Source organism: Durio zibethinus, chromosome 21 (assembly GCF_047325235.1).
Source record: "Durio zibethinus cultivar Kanyao isolate XHJ-2024 chromosome 21, ASM4732523v1, whole genome shotgun sequence".
Taxonomy (NCBI): domain Eukaryota; kingdom Viridiplantae; phylum Streptophyta; class Magnoliopsida; order Malvales; family Malvaceae; genus Durio; species Durio zibethinus.
The window spans coordinates 12530937-12550633 of record NC_143182.1 but is presented as its reverse complement, the minus strand read 5'-3'; the positions used below and the strand labels follow the sequence as shown (position 1 = coordinate 12550633).

Below are 19697 nucleotides of genomic sequence, written 5' to 3'. Positions count from 1 at the left end.
CATCCATTTCAAAATAGCAAGGTCACACATTTCAATTGCTTCCTTACTTTGCAACACATTTTTAACAATTAGTTAAGCTCCAAAAGTGGTTCTTAGCATAAAATAATTTTCAATTCCCATAAACTTATTTCCTTTCTTCATTTCTAAAAGAGTATGACTTTGTTTCTCTCTAGATTTAGGTGGAGGCATGACATGTGGTTGGACTTCTTCAAAGTCATCATTCTGTATATACATGTTCTTTTCATAAGCTCTAAGTTTGAGATCATAGAGATGTTGCATTTGGTAATAAACATCTGGAAGAACTTTCTCACATCCTTCTATTTTGCCTTTAACCCTAACTAATTGTTGTTTAAACCTATGTATGCCACCTTTTGAAAATATTCTTTGGCAACATAAGCATGATATCTTTCCTTATTTTGACCTTAATGATACACATATAATACTACAATGGCTCTAGGCTGGGTTTGTTTTCCTTCTCATTTAATTTTTTTTTTGAAATGAACCTTGAATAGAATCGAAAGTCGATGTTGCATTAGAAGTTGGAATAGATTCGATTGATGGAGTGCTATTTGAATCCATCTTGATACTTAATAACCTGTCAATTTAACAATTCAACACACTTTCAAGTTTTAATATTTGAAATAATGACATTTTTTGTTAAACCACATTCAACCAACAATCGTAAATGCAATTCTCACACAAAATAGAAAAAAAATATAGAAGAACCAAAATAAAATTTCATAAAAAACCCTATTTATTGTTTTTAAATTTGATCGATTGGTTAGGCAAGCTATGATGCCAAGTGAAACGGGATTTTGACTCTGTTTTAGCTATGTATTGATTAGGAAAATTGGTGTTGCTTACAAATTGCAAGGCATTCCTATTAACAAAATAAGCAATTATAATTCATACTAAAGATATTAGTGATTGAAAAAGTTATGGGACTCATTGTTTTGGCTTGTAGTATGTACCAACCGAGATGACTTTTTAGTTAATTTTTATACAAACTGTGCGACAAATGAATGAAGTGGCTAGCATTAATTACATGATTGATAAAAAAAAAAATACTATACCCATTTTTCCCTTTCTCTCTTATTGCCTTTTCTCAATGTCTTAATCCCCAAAGTTTAATTCCAAGCCACCAAACAAGCTATAGAGACAAGTTAAATAGAGACAAATCATGAATGGCTTTCAAAGTTTCAAGATTTGGTACTTATTTGAGCAAAACATGAAAAATTATGTAAAATAAATATTAAAAAATATAATAATTACCTTAAAAGATCAAATATGTTGATAAAAGGTTAAGCTTAACGAAATTTCAAATGAAATAGATAGAGCTCAATGATGCAAATATGATTTGAGAGGTAAAACATGAAGCCTACGTAAGGAAGATTAAGAAAATGAAAAAATGATTAGCAGCGAGGTTTTGCTTTTGGAGGTTATTCAACTATTGTTTGTGGGGAAAAATGTAAATTTGCATTTTTACTAGTATGTTTTGAACCAATATGGTTAAAAAAAATGCCTGGTTTACTAGTATATTATGTAAATCGTTAGTTCACAATAGTTTTAAATGATTTAATTACAAAACAAATTTAATTATAGAATTAGACCAGTTTCAGCACCGGTTCACTGGTTCAACCGATTGGACCGACTGTCTAGTCCAATTCCGATAACTATGACTAGGGTTATTTAATTAATAAGGCTAAGGTCTCATCTTCACTTCTTATATATACGTTAACTACCCATTAAGAAATCGTTAACGAGAAAATAATGAAGAGGAACACTATAGCCATTTTAAGGGTTGTTTGATTTTCGCGATTTCACGAGGACTACCCAAACAAGTATGCCTGATTTCTTCGATTCATGTATGGTGCTCTAATTTTCATAAAATAATTTTGGGTTAGTATTTACAGTCCCCACTTGAGGACAACTTTTATTATATGGTATTGAATAATCTATGAATAGATAATGTATTAGAACTCTTACAATTTTCATCCAAAAATGATATCAATTAATTTTATATTATCTTAAAAGGACTTATCTAAATAGTCTTTTATTCTTAATTAAATTTTATTATTTGAAATATTAAAAAAAATTTAGGTTTTCTTAAATATTTTGATAGAATTCCAAAACAAAATTTCTAACTTTAAGAGTATTTAAGAAATTTATATTCTTTGAATAAACTCTAGATTAATTTAAAATTTTATAGAAACAAATTTATTTTATTTTTATCTCTATTAAACCAATCTTTTTTTTACTTAATATTTTATTAATAAGTAAATAAAATATTTTTTATTTAAAAACTTTCAAAATCTTTCCAACACTTTTTGTAGGATTTTAAGAAAATTCTTCACTGAGGGATTTCAAGTACCATTTGCAATTTTCTTTTAATTTCATCATTGGAAGAATGTTTATTTATTTTCAATTTTTTTTAAAATTTATATGATACAAACAAATAAATAAAAGTATAAATTTAATTGTCTAATATATATTTTTAGTTTTTTTATGTTTGTCAAATGATCAAAACAGGTTCCTAATATAAAATTTTAAAAATTTATGTAAATAAAAAAAATAAACCAATTAATAAGCAAATTAATAAATACAAATAAAAAATAAAACAAAATACAAATACAAATACAAAAATACAAAAATAAAGAAAAATTTTGATTGTTTTGTGTTCAAAATTTTTAAAAATATATCAAAAATTTTTTTTTTCAAATCATCCCAACCAATTTATTTTATGCCTTAATTAATCTTCTAATTATTTTTTACGTTGCATATTAGGTGTTATTGAAATTGAGAAAGGGGAATAATTTTAATAAATTTTATAAATATATATAGATAGATGAAAAAGATATTGTACATTAACAAGAATTTTTATTATTAAAATTCATTAAAATTTGATTTTCTTTTTTCTTTTTAATTTATAATTCTTTTAAATTTAAAAATGACAAAAATTATAAAAGAACATAACAATTGCACATGATCTAAAAATTTCAAAAAATGATAAAATTAAAGAATAAAGCAAGAAAATTTTAAAAATCATAAAAAGTTTTTAAAAAATTATAATCAATCACACACGTAAAGAAAAAGCAAACAAATTAAAAATCATAAAAATTTTCCAAAAATTATAATACAATCATATACATAAAGAGAAACAAAAAATTTTAAAAATAAGATTAAAAAACTTTAAAAAGCTTTTTTTAATTTAAAAACCAAAGACAATAATAAGAAGATATCATGTGAGAAATGAATAATTTCCGATTAAATTTGAGAAAAAAAAATTAAAAGTGGTGGTGGGTGATTCCACGTCAATTAAATTATTTTATAATATTATTCAACTAGCTTACTACCTGTATGATATACGAATTGTTTTTGTTTTATTTAAATTTAAATAAAAATAAAAATTAATATTATTGAAGTTTTACATGTTCAAAATATGTGTAAAATATAAATAATATAATTAAAATATCAAATCATAATAAAAATAAAAGTTTTAATTACAAATTAACAAACTTTAAAATATACAATAAATAAATAATATTGAAGGAAAAAAATCCAAAAGATATTATAAATAATTATTAAGTATACCAACAAAATATTAAAATAGAAACTAAAAGTCTTATCACTTTAAATGAACTTTATTTAATTTGCATCATCTCTAGCTTTTTTTTATCATTTTTATACACTTGCAAATTTATGTAATTTTAAAATAAAATTTATTTATTTAAGAGAAATAATGATTTTAAATGTGTAAATAATATACGTAATAACTTACTTGCGTATACATAATTTTTTTGTTAGAGTTTTAGTAATATCATAATTTTCAGCATTTATTTAGTTTCCAAATATTTGTGCTTTTCAATTGTTTTGATGTTAATATTTGATACAAAATTATGTTCTTGTAAAAATTGAAGTGAACTAGTTTTAAATTTTGAGTAAGTAATAGTATTAAATTATAAACAATTATTTAAGAAAATTATTGGCAAAAAATTTTAATGAAATGTATTAAACTACTTACCTTTTGTATTTTTCAAGTAAATACTGATTTTCTTATGCATAATGTATCTTCTAAATATGTGTAACAATCAATCTTGAACTTTCATAAAAAAAATTGTAATCATTGAGTTTTGCTTTAAAAATATATGAACAGCTTATCAGCTCTTCCAATTTTTTTTCCACTTTGTCATCTTCATATTCCTATGAGTAAGTTTTAATATAAATTTAATTAAATAACATTGACATTCATTCGAATTTAGGAAATTATTTTGAATATGATATAACCTCGTTTTTCATTTGAAATAACTGTTCAACTGTATACTCTAGGTTTCGATTAGCTTTTTCATAAAAAAGAATAAATGGTGCATTGCCAAGCTCATTCAATATCTTGACAATTAACTTGTACCTATGATGGATTATTAATAATAATCAAACTTACCTTCAATTGAAAAAAATGAAAAAAAAATCCAAATGATTATGTTTTAAAAATTATTTATTTAAAAATATCTCAATAAATTTTACTTAAATTGACATATAATGATGATGAAATTTAATGATACCTTACTATTGGAAGTTGGGTTTCATGTACACAATCCTTGCAAGCATAACTTCCATCAACTTCTAACACCTTTTTTTTTTATGCACCATATATGACAAATAATGCCATTCATACCTTATGTCGATTTGCATTATAGTATCTCGATAGGTGAACTTTTTCTCTTGTTGGTAGTAAAAGTAAATCCATAGTTCTTACCTTGATAGGTGAATTTTTTCTCCTATTGTGCACTGTGATTTCATCTGTATAAATAAATGAAACAAATTTATTAAATTTATTTTTTATTTGTTTTTAAATCATAACAAAAAAGATATTAGCTTAAGTGGGTTCTAATTAAATTTATTATAAATTGAGAAATAGAAAAAAGAATATTAAAATTGATTTGAAAAAAAAAATCCTACATGATGTAGTGAATAGTATGTTTAGTGAAATAGTACCTAACATAAAAAAAAAATATTAGTTCTTATAGCAAGAATAGACTAATAAAAAAAAGATTAATAATAGTAAGGAAAATATATTTAGCTCATATAATTCATGTGACATTGGGGAAACTATATAATTAAAAATTACCAATAATAAAGGGCTTTTTTGAAGTTTTATTTATATCGCTAGATTATAACTTGTGCGATGCACGAAAAAATTTTACTTATTTAATATGAATATATATATATATATATTAGTCTTTTTTTCAAAATTATATTTAAATATTTAAAACTCATAGCATATATAAAATTTATATATATTAACTCGTTATTAAAAAAAAAAACTTTATGCAAACAGCAAGAAAAAAATTATGTCTTTTTTTTTTGGATATTTTTATTTGCAATAATATTTATACACCTATAAGATTATATCAAATAAAAATAAATTATGCCTTTCTTTAAAAAATATATATATTACTGAATGATAAATTAAATAATAAAAAAATTAACATACTTTCACATTTGTAATCTTGACTAAATTATTATGCAAAATATGAAAAATGTTAGAAAATATGTGAAAACAATAAATAAAAAATATTATTTTTTATAAGAATCAAACGGTAATAACAATAAAATATATCTTGAAAAAAAAGTTATAATTAAACAAAAAAATTGCAATAGTAATAAAATATATCTTAAAAAATTACTAAAAAAATAAAAAATGATGTATAGCACATTACATTTGTAGTATTAAATTTGCAAAAAATTTCTTTAGTGTCAATTAGGATTAAACAAATAATTTTTAAATTAATTTTTAAAAATTTAAAATGGATATAATAAGTGATAAAGGTAATATTAAATTTTTTACATTTATTTGAAATATAAATTTAAAAATTAGAGTTTAAATGGATATAATCTTTTTGATGATCTTACCATTTAAAAATTGAAGATGATATTTTTTTAATTTTCAAAATCTTACATGAAGTTGCTTAAATTTTCAATATTTTAAGTAAATTTTTTAAACTAAAATAAAAAAGATTGTCAAAAGATTTGGATAAACTTAATCTTTGCAATTTTTAAATATATTTGAAAGATTTTGATAATTAAATAATTTTTTAAATTAGGTTATTTGGTAAACAACTAAAATTATTTATTAAAAAAATAAAATCTATATTTTATATTTTTACTTTTTTAAAAATATATCTCTAAATTGATTTGATTTTCAACTATAAATTGAATAATTTTGATATTTAAATAAATTTAAAATTATTTAATTTGTAATTAAAATAATTATCTTATTATTTTTTTAAATTATCCTATTTATCATTCATAGAGTTGTGTCTATGTGGTAAAGTTGTTTATATATATTGTTATATAATATATATATATATATATTAGATTTTTTTTTGTGAAATATATTAAAAAACTAAGATCATGTAATGATTATTTATAAAAAATATTAAAAATATTAAATAATATTTTTAAAAGTTGTGATATATATAAATATTCATATTACTTGTAGATAATTTAGAAAAGATAAATTACTTTAAAATTGATTTTAAATTGAAATGGGGTGATGTACAAGAGAAATGAATTTCATTGGAATTTAAATTAGTTTTTGATTAAATTTTAAAATTTTAGATAATTTAATAAATTTTAAAATATATTTTTTATAAATAATTTAAAATTAATAAATATCTTATATATTCTAATAATAAAAAGTTTTAAAAATTATTTTATGAAAAAAAGTTATCTACATAAATATTCACATCAATAATAATTATCTAATAACTATGTATATTATAATATAATATATATGATTTAAAATCACTTTTATAAATATAATTTTGAATAAAAAATCTATACGGAGTATAATTTTAGTTAGGATGAGCATGTTATAAAATATCTTTTCATTATTAAAAAAATAGTGAAAATCTTAATTGTTTTCTTTAGGAAGTAGTGTGAAAAATTTTTTAATTAAAAAAATATTTCACCAAAAAGAGTTAAAAGTATTTTTTTTTTACTCATGTTAAAAACCTTTATATGGGGAAAGTGAAAACAAAAAAAATAAAAAAGGACCAAATATCTAGGTCTAAAAGTTCTTCGCACAGTAGTAGTCGTAAGTGACTGGGGCACATCGCATCCGCACGCATACGTAAACACTTTTGGGCTCTGCTCAGAAAGGGCGGATTTGCGATCAGTGAGAAAGAGAAAGAAGGATCAAATGTCCGGGGAGGTTGAAGAAGACGAAGAACGACGTCGTCAAAGGAAGCTTGAAGAAGCTCTTGAAGTCAAATCCCTTCGCCGTATTATCAGTGCCTACCTCAAGTACGTTTTCCATTTCTCTCTTTTCTTTCTCCCTTTTTTTTTACTATATATATTTTTTGTATGTTTTCTCTATCGGGAATCCTCGATCAAATTTGAGTAGATTCAATTTTTTATTTTTAATCTTTTTAGGAAAAAAATTTGCAATGTATAAAATAAAAATTAAATTTTAATTTGAAGGCTGAACTGAAAATGATTAGCATCCATGAATAGATGAATTTGTGGTGCTTAAAGCTGAAAGTGAAGGTGAGACTGAGATATTGTTGTGATTTTAAGTATATTTCTTGTAAATATCAGGTTCTCCATTACATTGGTATGCACATTTACACTCACGTGGGTAGGAAGGAAAGAAAAGGTTTTAATCTAATGTTTGAGTTACAAAATAGACCAGATTGTTTTGAATCTCAACCGTTAGATTAAAAATATTTCATATTTCCTTTTTCCCATCCTCCTACCTAACAAAGCATAGATTTCTAGTTATTTAATGTGCAAATTCTACTGTTGTTGCTCAGTTGATATGGTCTGCCATCGATTATTCTTCACATGCCTCTGGTTATGATACTCCGATACTTTTAGCCTCTCTTTGATTGTTGCTTTTGCGGTTTTGCTACTTGCTATTTGTTATTTGCCTCTTGCTTCTTAAAAAAAAAAAGGTTTTAAAAGGAAAAAAAGAAATTATGTGTTTGGTTAAACTCGACTAAAATATTAGACGCATTCAAACTTTTTATAAAGAAGTAAAGAAAGTTGTGCACTGCTGATGTATAGAAAATAATAGTCCTAAAGGGTAAAGAAAATTGTGCACTGCTGATGCATAGAAAATAATAGTCCTAAAGGAAAAATCAATGAATTATACAATTTTCTATTAAAAAAACTGAGCATTTAATTTTCCATAAATATTCTGTGGTTCTATATTTCAAATTTTTACCTTTAGTTTCAAGAGCTAAAGGGAATATTGAAGGAATGGCATAACCTTAAATGGTAAAGAGGGTTTCAGACTGCATAAACTATCAATGATCTCTATCAATAGACAATTTTTAACTTTCTATGCCACCCTCTTTCTCTTATCAATGATATTTTTTGTTTTCTTGCATGGAAAATTTATGGAGTTATCCTGAGGCAGCAGAAGAGGATATCAGAAGATATGAAAGATCTTTTAAGAAACTTCCACCTGCTCACAAGGTGCTCTTTCTTGCTTGGCTAATGGTTAAATTTATTTTTAGCTGCAAGTGATCTCTAGAAATTTGTATACTGTTGAGTATCATCTTTTAACACTCTAATGTGCTCAAGACTGTGTTCATTATGATGATTAGCCATCATATTTTGTGAAAAAAGTAGAATATAAAATAATAGTACCTTTCTTCATTCAATACTGGGATTAGGTCTTTTTAATTGTTAATAAGATGTAGCCCTTATCTTTGAATCTAAAGCAAGCCAAAGAGGAAATTTTATTGAAATTGACATTAATAAATCGTTTTAAGAAGGGAGCTGGTGCACTTCTCATCTAGGCAACTGTGATGGATGTGTGAATTTTCCATTAGGAAACATTTAATAAATGTGCTGCTAAGGTTTAGAAACTGAAACATTGCTTGGGACAACTTGGTATATCAATCTATCTAGTCATAACTGACAATTTTGCAATTATGTGCTTTGAGGATGAAAATGTGCCTTCCTATTTCTATGAAGAAAAGGGAACTTGGCTGTTGCAAGGGTGAAAGCAAAGGGTATTTTTGAACCCAACAGGAGAAACTGAAAATTAGGATACTTCTCCTGAATGATGTCATTGTTTAAGGGGAAGATTCTTGCTACCATGCTAAGTGTCAGAAAAGAGAAGGGGGGGGGGGGGGGGGATCAAGAAGGAGAAAGAGGAAATGTTTGAGTAATCTCCTTAATTGGAGTGAGAAAATGGCCAGGCACGCTTATGGAGAATAAGTGTCTATTTATTTGTCTCAGTATTCCAATTGGGTTTCTTGACTTTTGTTCATCATACTTTACACATAACATTGCTTGGAATTGTACTGCCCTTCTCTAAAGATATACTGTCATTTAAATATTCTTATATGCTGCAAAATCTTCAGCAGAAAAGCAACCTTTTTTTTGTACAAAATTTTCTCCTTTTAAATGGTTACTTTTCTTATCCTTGCTTTTTAATGTCCTCAATTTGTTTATGTTCTTTTCAGGCTTTACTGTCTCACTATCCTTTAAAATTCCAAAGTTTGAGAAGGTAATTTTTCTATTTGCTTTTTTTTTTTTTGGTTTAGTAATCCGGTTTCAGTTTATGCTCCCTTAATTGAGAAACAGTTGGTAAATCTTAACTTGAAACTTATTTTTGGTTGGTTGCTCAAAATGATGAAACCTTTGTTTGAAAGTACAAGGACTAATTTGCTTCTTTTAAACAATTTGTATAAGTACATGGACTATATTCATGCTTAAACCTTTCAGGGAAAAGGAAATTGTTGTGGTGTGTATCCCAATTAAATCTGTTTTTGACATCTTGACAAATTATAATTTCTTGCATTTATTGCTGCAGGTGTATTTCTGTGAATTCATATTTCATATTTAACATGCTTCAGGTGCACCATAGTACATTTCTATTTCTCCCCTAATTCACTCTCTCAAGAGGTGAGATAATTTGGAAGAAGATATCATACAATGCTATAATTATTAATTTGTTTGACAGGCATTTGAACCTCCTTTAGATATGAGCCAGGATGTGGATAATTGTGAGGATCCAAACCTAGAAAACTTTGATCATGACCATTGCCAGTCTGAGGAGAGAAATGCTTCCTCTTGTCAGTCTGCATCAACCAGTGGAAGAGTGTGTTGTTCCGACCATGCTCAAACTTGTTCTCAGGAAAGAAGCAGCATAATGAGCAATCCAACAACAGAGGTGACTACTCATGAGGTCTTTGCAACATATAATTAACTCTATTTACTTGTTTAATGGATAACAAGTATCCATACTCCAACATTTGATTGGTTCTTAATTTATTTCCTTTTCATATAGAAATTTGACTTTTGTAGATAAGTGCAGGAGGTGCAAAGTGATCATCAACATGAGCCCATTTCTGGAAGCTGCGCTGGAGAAGTGGGAAATAACGAAGAGATAGCTGAATGCTGTGGAAATGATGTTACTGATTCTAATGGGAATGTAATACTTTTTTTTCCTTTTCATAATGTTTATCTATCACCAAGAAAAGTGAGAGGTAGGATGTTGACTAGATGAAAATTCAGTTTTGTATTTGTAAAGAAGTGCTTAAAGATGAACAAGCTTGTAGTTAATTAGGTGTGGTGTTTGTAACAAAAAAAAAAAATAGTGGCAGTGTCTTCTGATATATCATGATTTCTTTGTGCACCCTGGCGTTTGTCTCAATTGGTTGTTGCATGATTCTCTAGTCAAAGAGCAGGATTCAAATCCCCCCTTCCCGTTAAGAAACCATGATTTCTTTCCCCAAATTTCTGAATTTCATATTTCTTTGATATTTAGGGCTAGTGAACTTTCCTTTTCTTTGCTTTACTGTCTACACCCCTTGCCACCCACTTCCCTTTTCTTTTTCTTTTTATTTTCCTTTTTCTACGCTTTGCCTAACAGCCCCTCATTGAAGAGTCTTATCAAAAGATGTCTATCTTTTTCTAATGCTTTGCCCTTTCCCTCTCTTGCATTCTTTCCAATTTGTTGGTTGGTAATTTCTGAAAAATGTATAGATAACCGCCATGCTGCTGTATTTGAAGGAGAGAAAGAAAAGAAATGATTTTTAATTTCCTTCCAGTTCTTGTTTTTTGTTAGAGTCATAGACAAGCATTCCATGCACTTTCTTTGTATAACTGCAATGTTGCTGTATTTGTAGGAGAGAAAGAAAATAACAAAATGATATTTTTAATTTCCTTCCAGTTCTTGTTTTATGTTAGATTCATAGACAAGCCTTCCATGCACTCTCTTTGTCATCGGCATCTCTAATTTGTGCAAGTATGATATACAAACTATTTGTTGTTTGCTATTGTATCCTAACTATCCCTGCCTGTCTGGTTTTAAATTCAGGTTTTTTCACCTCCACATGACTGGTTGGGTCCATCATTGCAGTTGAATGTTCCATTGGTTGATATTGATAAGGTATGTTGGTGCTGCTGCTGATGAGTTTTGAATTGAATTGTCAGTCTTAAGAACTTTTGCGCAACCTCAGGTAAATCTATTGGTTTTATCTCTTCAAATATTGTGATAAGGTTTTATAAAATAAAGTTATTCTAACTTGCACTTTGCTTCCTTAGTTAGAAATTTGTATTTGGAATTTCTAGGATTAAATAGGTTTAGTTGTCTGCAGGAAGAGAATAATTTTGAGAAAATCCTAGATAAATTTATGAGTGGAAAGAACCAGTTGTATAATCTGTCTGGTTTTAGAATGTCATAATCACATCGCATAATGTTGGTAAGGAAAAGATATAACTTGTTCGTCAGTAAACTGATTTGTTTGTGATTAAGTCATTGTTGGAGAAAGGAATTACCTTTGAAGAATGAACATTAATACTTTGATTTCAAGGTACTTCTTTTCTTATAGTCAAACTTTGATTGCTGCTTTTTGTAGAGTTCACATAATGATTTAGCATGAGACTTGCCTATTTCCAATGGAATTGCATCTGGAAGTAGCAAATTTTGTAGACTGCTGCTAAAAGTTTTTTTTCCCCTTAAAGCAGTTTGGTTAAAGTTAATTCTACATGATATTGTGGTTCCTGTTGTGTTCTGGTTTGGAGTTCCAGCGCCATGCTTTATGCTAGATTTGCCAGTTCATATGTTTGGAAGTTCTTTAGGTTCATTATAGTGGATTGCTTTCCTCTTAAATGCCTTAGCTTTTTGATAGTGGCGTAGCACTTGCTTTTTTTGTCTGAATCACAGTTTGTTTTATTTAAAACTTTTATTGGTTTCTTCAATTTCACAATGATGGCAAACCACCAGGTAGGAAGAATTAAGATTTAGTTGACATATTTATAAGTAATAATATTTGTTTTCATGTTGATTGCACATGAATACTTATATTTTTATCTGTATCTAAATTATACTCCCTCTGCCATAAATAATGTCTGGTTTGACTTTTTTGCAGTCAAACTTTTTTAATTTTGACCATTGATATTTTAAATATTTTATTAAACTAAATTTTTATAAGAATATATTTGAAAACCACTTCATTCCAAGGTTTTTGGAAAATATTTTTTTATAGTTTAATTAGTAATATATTTAAAATAAAATGAAGTCAAAATTGAAAAAGTTTGACCAGTAAAAGTCAAACTAGGATAATATATGGGATAGAAGTAGTATATATTGAATATATAGTTATATATTGTAAATATTAATTAAATGCATATTAACATGTAAAGTTTGTCTTATGTATGAAATATTTGAGAGTAACATAAAGTTTATTACTTTTAACGATAATGTAAAATTAAAACTCTAAAATGTATATATATATATATATATATATATATATATATATAGAGTATAAAGTTGTATATTGTACAAATAATTCAAATTAGTCAAGTGGATGTTAACATTTTTTGTTCCATGTACATTAATATATCATATGCTATACAGAGTACTACTTTTAACATTAATGTAACAGAAAAATCAATGTAAACTTTAACTCATTTTTATTTAACAAATAAAATTATTTAAAAGAAAGTCTTTCAATGGAAATAGAGTTCTTATTTATGAATTGGATAAATCTTATAAATATTTATAATAAACATTAAAAATGGCAATTCAAAAATATAATAAACATATATGTCTGTTTTTAGTTCAAAAGATTCTCCACATCCATGCTTATATATATATATATATTATAGATTATTAATTCTGTAATTTCTTTATTGTTTAGGGCTATATGGACTTGTTGCATATGTTACTAAACAAGATAAATTGTACAGAAATATTCTAAAGTTTTGTAGTAAATTAGTAAATATGATCTGTTTTTGGGGTATTTCTGGATCCCTAATGTCTTTACTCGTGTTTCTACCATTTTAATGTTCTATAAACTTGCTGTATTTACACAAAAAATTTCATAATTCATATCTAATTCTCTTATTGCTTCAGGTCCGTTGTATAATAAGGAATATCATTAGAGATTGGGCAGCAGAGGTATTGCTTTTATTTATTTATTTTAATTGATTTTCAGTTTTGGAGTCATTATGGGTGATTTCAGGACAAGCTTGTGTAAGTTCCTTTTTCCATGGATCTTTTGATATCCGTGGAAATTTCTTTATTACAGGGAGAGAAAGAACGTTATCAGTGCTACAAGCCCATTCTTGAAGAGCTTGATGCCCTATTTCCCAATCGCTCCAAGGAGAGGTACAATTTTTCCTCTAATTTGTTACTTTGGATGTATTCCTGTCATACACTTCAAAACTTCTTGCTTTTTTCTTATGTAATGATTGTGATGATAGCATTATTAGTATGCAAATGCATTTTGTTTTCTGAGTGTAACAGACCATTAATATTGTGGTTATTGAGAGTACTGCTTGTTTAAGAATCTAATGACTGTGATGATAAAATTACTTTGTCATTTGGTATACGACTGTATTCCGTTTTACTAGTGTAGTAAAACCATTTATTTTGTTGTAACAGCCCTCCTGCCTGTTTAGTTCCTGGTGCTGGACTTGGGCGGCTAGCCCTAGAGATTTCATGCCTTGGTATGTATTTTATGTCCACCTGATACCACTTCGACTTGACAGAGACTCAAATTGTGTTTAACACTTCTCATTTCATAAAACAGGTTTCATGAGTCAGGGAAATGAATTTTCATACTACATGATGATATGTTCAAGTTTTATTCTTAATCAGTAAGAACTTTACCTCACTAGTCCTTTTATGCATACTAGAACCTTTATGTACAAATTAGGGGTTTAATCGAGCTGAGTTGAAACACTACAAAGCTTGAGCTTGGCTCCAAACTCGAGGCTCCAGCTTGAGCTTGAGCTTGATCAATTTTTTTTTTTTTAGCTCGAGCTTGACTTGAGATAAAAAATCGAGTTATTTGAACTTGCCCGAAAGATATAATAAATAATAATACTTTTCAAAATAATATCATAATAGTATAAAAAAATACATAATTGAATCAAAAAATTTCTGAACAAAAGAAAATTGGAAATCCCTATCTAATCAATCAATACAATATGCAAAATAAATCCAAATAATCAAATCCTACAATTTCTAAACAAAAAAAAAAAAAGAAGTCCCAATCTAATTAATCAGTAGAACAATACTTAAAAACTAAATCTAATTAATCAAATTGGGATTTGTCGATTTCAATTAGGAGGAGATTCTTTAGATCTGATCCATTTTTTCCTTTAGAATAAGGGGTAGGAAGGTAAGCTTTTTAAGTGGGCAGGTAACGTGAAACAAAATCTTTCACCTGTGAATATTGCTAGAGATTTTGAATCTGAAATCAAGGTGAAAAAGTATACAGATACTTTGCTAAATGTAATATGTTACTGAACAAATATGTATATACATCAAACTGGTATAACAAGTTAAATGACAGGCTGATGCTTGGTTGCTGCTGCTGCTGAGGGAGCTTTGCTGCTGCTGCCACTGGCTGGGAAAGGAAGGGGTGGCTGCTGGCTAGTAGGGGTTAGGACTTGAGAGAGGGAGGAAGAAATTTTGCTGATGAAGGCTCAAGGCAGTACGCAAGAAAGGAAGGGGTGGCTGCTGGGATGGGATCGGGGTAGAGAGGAAGGGGGCACTGCTTGGGATAGCAAGAGTGAGAGAGGAAGCAAATAAGTTGAAGACTAGTATTAGGGTTTTTAGATATATATAAATTGAGGGTAACGTCATAAATTACTAATAAAATATTAAAAATCTATATTAAAAATAGAAAGGCTCAATTAGGTTCGTGAGCCACTCAAGCTGGGCATTAAGATACTTGAAGTTGGCTCACTCGATAACTTGAACTTGGCTCAACAGTGACCAGCCAAGTTCAAGTTTTTTCCGATTCAAGCTTGAGTAGCACAACTGTCTCATTTACACCCCTAGTACAGATGGAGTTTCTGCTACATCAATTCTCTTCATGCTCCCAAGAGGCATAAACTGCCTTGCATTATTTATTTGTTCTATTTCATATTTTCAGTACTCAAACAACTGGACAATGGACAATATATCCTTGGATCCACAGCAATTGCAATTCACTTTCAGACAATGATCAACTTCGCCCTGTTTTGATACCGGATATTCTTCCGGCAAGGTATTAAGCAACTGGTTGCTTCTGTGTTTTCCCCATAAAACTTTTACATGTTTATGTTATTTACTTATCTTGAACCTGTTATGCAATATGCTTTCTGAGGCTTAGTTTTTCAACCCCAATGCTTGGGAGATGCTTTTTGCCATGATGGTCAATTGTTGATTTATTTTTATTTTTATTCTTTATGAAACTTCTAGTGGCAGAAAATGATCTATATAATCAAGCGTATGAGTAGAAAGGCTTAGTCTATTGTTTCTACATCTATCAGCCTACACAAAACTTTAATGGACAAATCTTTGTATTGCTGCTTATAAAACTTATGTTGATTAAATTGGTTTTTTTTTCCGCAATATTTATTTGACTTTCATTTCTCAGTTGCCATTGGCTTTTCTGGTTGTTGGCAGTGCAGGGATTACTGAAGGTTTTTCTATGTGTGGTGGGGATTTTGTTGAAGTCTATAATGATTCCAGCCAGATTGGTAAAAATACTGTGACTGATTATGTCTATAGCTCCTTTTCCCGACAACCTTTGTTCCGCACATATTGTGATTGTTGTTGTACTGTATGGTGTTAATTAATTAATTAGGCTAACTAAAATAATAAAATAATATATATAGTAGAAAGCGTATCTTTAAGGCTGAGACATGGTAGGACCACTGCTTTTAAAAATGATTGAAATGGTATGATAACATAGGCCATTTTGTGGCTGACAATGATCCCTTAGGTTTGCAATCTATCTTCTTATTGATACTCATCTAATGCTAGCACTAATCCTTGAATGAAGGAGATTATTGTGAGTTGCCTACATTCCACACCAGGACTGCAGTATGGAAAATTTTCTGGTGTATATAGTGATTTAATGAACCTAATTTCCAACATATGCTTATCTATTTGTGTAAAAGTCCATGTTAATTTTTTCCATCCCAATGTTGTTAGAAGAATGTTGCACATTCTGAGAGTCCTCTCAAATATCCTGTAAAACATATTTATAACTAGAATCCTATATCTAAGTAGGTTTACATCCTTTCGTTCACCATGAGTTGATGTCAAAGCCAATGTAAATATTGGCTTTTTGTATCTTTTCCACATAGTTTCTTGGAGTAGAACCTACTAAAGATGGACAAGCAAAGGTGTTTGGTAAACCCACTAAGAATTGACTCCATACATAATTTACAGAAATGCATGTAAATGTGTAAGGCTAATGCATGTAAACCTGCAAGGCTAATGCATGTATATATTTAGCATTTGTGTGCAGAGTTAGCTGTTATCTCCATTTATGGAATGTTCCTTCTATTTCTTAATCTCTATTTTATTTGACTACAAGATCCTATGTAACCAAACTTTTAAATGCCTTTGATTGGTTTAGTTTGCAAATTGGTTGTTTTTACTTTTCGGTTTATGAATTGAATATCAAGAACCTTTGTGCTTGAAATTAGGTGCAAATCTCAGACATGGGCATGTGTTTGAGTAAAGTTTGTTCTATTGTCCCTGGTTCTCTTGAAATTTGGTGTGAATTTTGGAGATAGGTATGTGTTTGCATGTGCTTTCAGTTGTTCCTAAGATTTCCCCTATATTTGAAGGTTCATATTCTATTGTCCCCAAGTTCTCTTGAAATTTGGTGTGAATGTTGAAGATAGGGGTGTTTGCTCATGTGCTTTCAGTTGTTCGTAAGATTTCCCCTATATTTGAAGGGTCATATTCTCATATCCTTACATACTTTGAGGTGACAGATATGAGTCTGAAATGGGTACTTAAAGAAAAATGAGTAGGAGCAACATAGTTAATGAACTTGACCAAAACCGAACTGATTGCTACCCCTGTACTATAAATATTCTTATCACTGAATGGATAAAAATCATACTATGCTGTTTTTGAAGCTAGTAAGTTCATGAACCAGATTTAGGTTTGTGCTTAAAGCAAAGTGCATATTCTTGGTATGTCAGCCCAAGGTTACCGGCTTTTTATGCCTGCTTACTTGGATAAAATGTTTTGTCATATTTTTGCATTGCTAATGGCGAGTTTAGGTTGAAAATACAGTACTAACTTGCAATACCCACTCACTCGTGGAGATGCTGATCTATATGTATATTATCTGTACCATATATGTATACCGGATTGCAAAACCTTATGGAGTGTATTTATGCTGTCTGCAGGAGTCTGGGATGCTGTTGTGACTTGTTTCTTTATTGACACAGCGCACAACATCATTGAGTACATTGAAATCATATCAAGAATTTTGAAGGAGGGGGGAGTGAGTTCCTTATCCTGAACATGGTTTTATTTAGTTTCCTTCAGTCGTGTTCATTTTATCTTTCACATTGCTTCTGGATTGGCTTAAAAGTTGGTTGGATGGCAGGTTTGGATAAACTTTGGACCTCTACTTTATCACTTTGCAGATATGTATGGGCAGGAAGATGTAAGTTCTATTGGCTGGCATTATTGTTGTTCCACTATCCTCACCTATCTTCCTCCCTTACCCCTTTTCTCTCTTTTCCTCCTTTTAGGAGATGTCAATTGAGTTGAGTTTGGAAGATGTAAAGAAGATTGCTTTACATTATGGATTTCAGTTGGAGGTAACATTTGCACCCACCATTTTGTTCTTCTTTGTCCCTTGAAAATTTTTGTCCACTTATTTTTGGGCAATTATGTCTCGGAACAGTTATGAGTGATACTGTAACATATTCATGACTGCAGAAAGAACAAACCATTGAAACAACCTATACTACAAATCCTCGATCCATGATGCAAGTAAGGTTTTTAACCCTGTTCTCTGGTAAATTGCCTGTTCTTCATGTTCTATCTAATTAAATTTGAATGGAAATGGTGCTCTTCTTCCTATGGTGATGCCATATTAATATGAAGGCATATTGCAATTGATAGATCTCCATCAAATGGGGTGTAATTTCAAAATCTTCTCATAATGAAACGTTAAGCTTTCATGTTCTTAATCAAACAGTTCACCAGTTCCTTCTTGCCCATGCTCACATGTGCTTGGCTGGTTGATCATGTGTCAATCAAAGACACCAAGTAACATTATACCTGAATGTTGCACTTAGATTGTGCTAGTACCAGCTGTCTATTTCTTGATAATGCTACTTATACAGTTAAATACAGAAGTTTGTGGAAGCTAATATGTTGTGTCCTAAAAGTTTACTTTCTTATTACAATGCTCTTTGCAGAACCATTACCATGCTGCATTTTGGACAATGCGAAAGAAAAGAACTTCTACAACATAGCATGCCAAGAGATGATATGCATCCCTGTATCAACATACCCTCAGGTGTTATTTCTCATCTGGATTCTTCTATATATATGACATGATCCCCCCATCCCCCTTTTTTCTTGTTATTTCTTTTTTTAATGATGCTTCAGGCCAAACCGGGAGGGTAGCTCAAGATTTCTTGTAATTTTGGATTATGACAAAACATAAACTGTCAAATTTTCTGTAATCAGTTCTTTGATTAATTATAGTTTTCTTTGATTAATTACAGTTTTATGCGATCGTCAAATTCTGTTTAGAAGTAAAATGTTGTTTCTAGTGGTTACAGTTTACGATTGATGGTTTATGCATGGCCAAACTATTCATTTTCTTTTGTTTGATGTTTTGCTTTTGTCATTGCTGGAAAAGTTGGGAAAAGTGAAGAACAGGGCAGGTGGGAAGCAGTCAGCTGGAATGAATTTAATTTGGATTAAAGCTTGATCTTGCATAGAAGCCAGGTTTTAAGTGTAATACCTCACCAAATATGATAAAAAGTGGGAAAGCTGATGTCAAAAATTTTTTATTTATTTTTCACATTCGACATTGTCACAAATCAATGGAACTAAAAGTCTAGCATTCTAAATCGATTATTGTTGTGTTCAATTTTTCTGAAAGCCTCCATTATGTTTGAATATGTCCAAAACTTTGCAAGAGAAATTATGTTGTGTTGGAGGAAATATATAATAAGATGGACAAAGTTGTAAAGGTTATCTTTATAAGTATTTTTGTTGCTTTGATTCTTTTGGACTTTTGTGATAGATTTTAGGGTTTGCTTCAATTATTTTCAACTTGTGGTATGGACAAATCAACTATTTGTTCTTTAATCAAGGTTTTGTTTTATTGGAGTTTTTGTTACTTGTTTTGTGCTTTCCAAAGAAAAACAAATTAAAAAGCAAGTTCGAATGTAAAATTAAACAA

General features: G+C 28.8%; 1 protein-coding gene across 5 annotated transcripts; it reads left to right on the top strand.

Moving 5' to 3' along the window:
* The first annotated feature begins 7066 nt into the window (after positions 1-7066).
* On the top strand, positions 7067-19382 carry LOC111305660 (uncharacterized). 5 transcript variants are annotated; one of them, XM_089750331.1, is made up of 19 exons: positions 7067-7305; positions 8409-8481; positions 9480-9523; positions 9830-9872; positions 9980-10204; positions 10334-10450; positions 11339-11410; positions 13379-13423; positions 13554-13633; positions 13910-13974; positions 14058-14124; positions 15411-15524; positions 15926-15999; positions 17674-17771; positions 17877-17936; positions 18025-18093; positions 18215-18268; positions 18700-18800; positions 19149-19382. In XM_089750331.1, exons 1-18 carry the CDS (start codon positions 7202-7204, stop codon positions 18754-18756), a joined length of 1461 nt encoding a protein of 486 aa, XP_089606457.1. In that variant the 5' UTR covers positions 7067-7201; the 3' UTR covers positions 18757-18800; positions 19149-19382. The 5 variants fall into 5 exon arrangements, with proteins under 5 accessions (XP_089606457.1, XP_022759110.2, XP_089606454.1 ...); XM_022903375.2 differs by having other exon boundaries at positions 7080-7305; positions 9980-10189; XM_089750328.1 differs by lacking the exons at positions 7067-7305; positions 9830-9872 and having other exon boundaries at positions 8387-8481.
* Positions 19383-19697: the final 315 nt, after the last annotated feature.

Coding starts and splice junctions, on each gene's coding strand:
- LOC111305660 (XM_089750331.1), top strand. CDS start 7,202: ATGTCCGGGGAGGTTGAAGAAGACGAAGAACGACGTCGTCAAAGGAAG. Junction 8,482..9,479: donor AACTTCCACCTGCTCACAAG/GTGCTCTTTCTT, acceptor TGTTCTTTTCAG/GCTTTACTGTCTCACTATCC. Junction 16,000..17,673: donor TAATGATTCCAGCCAGATTG/GTAAAAATACTG, acceptor TGCTGTCTGCAG/GAGTCTGGGATGCTGTTGTG.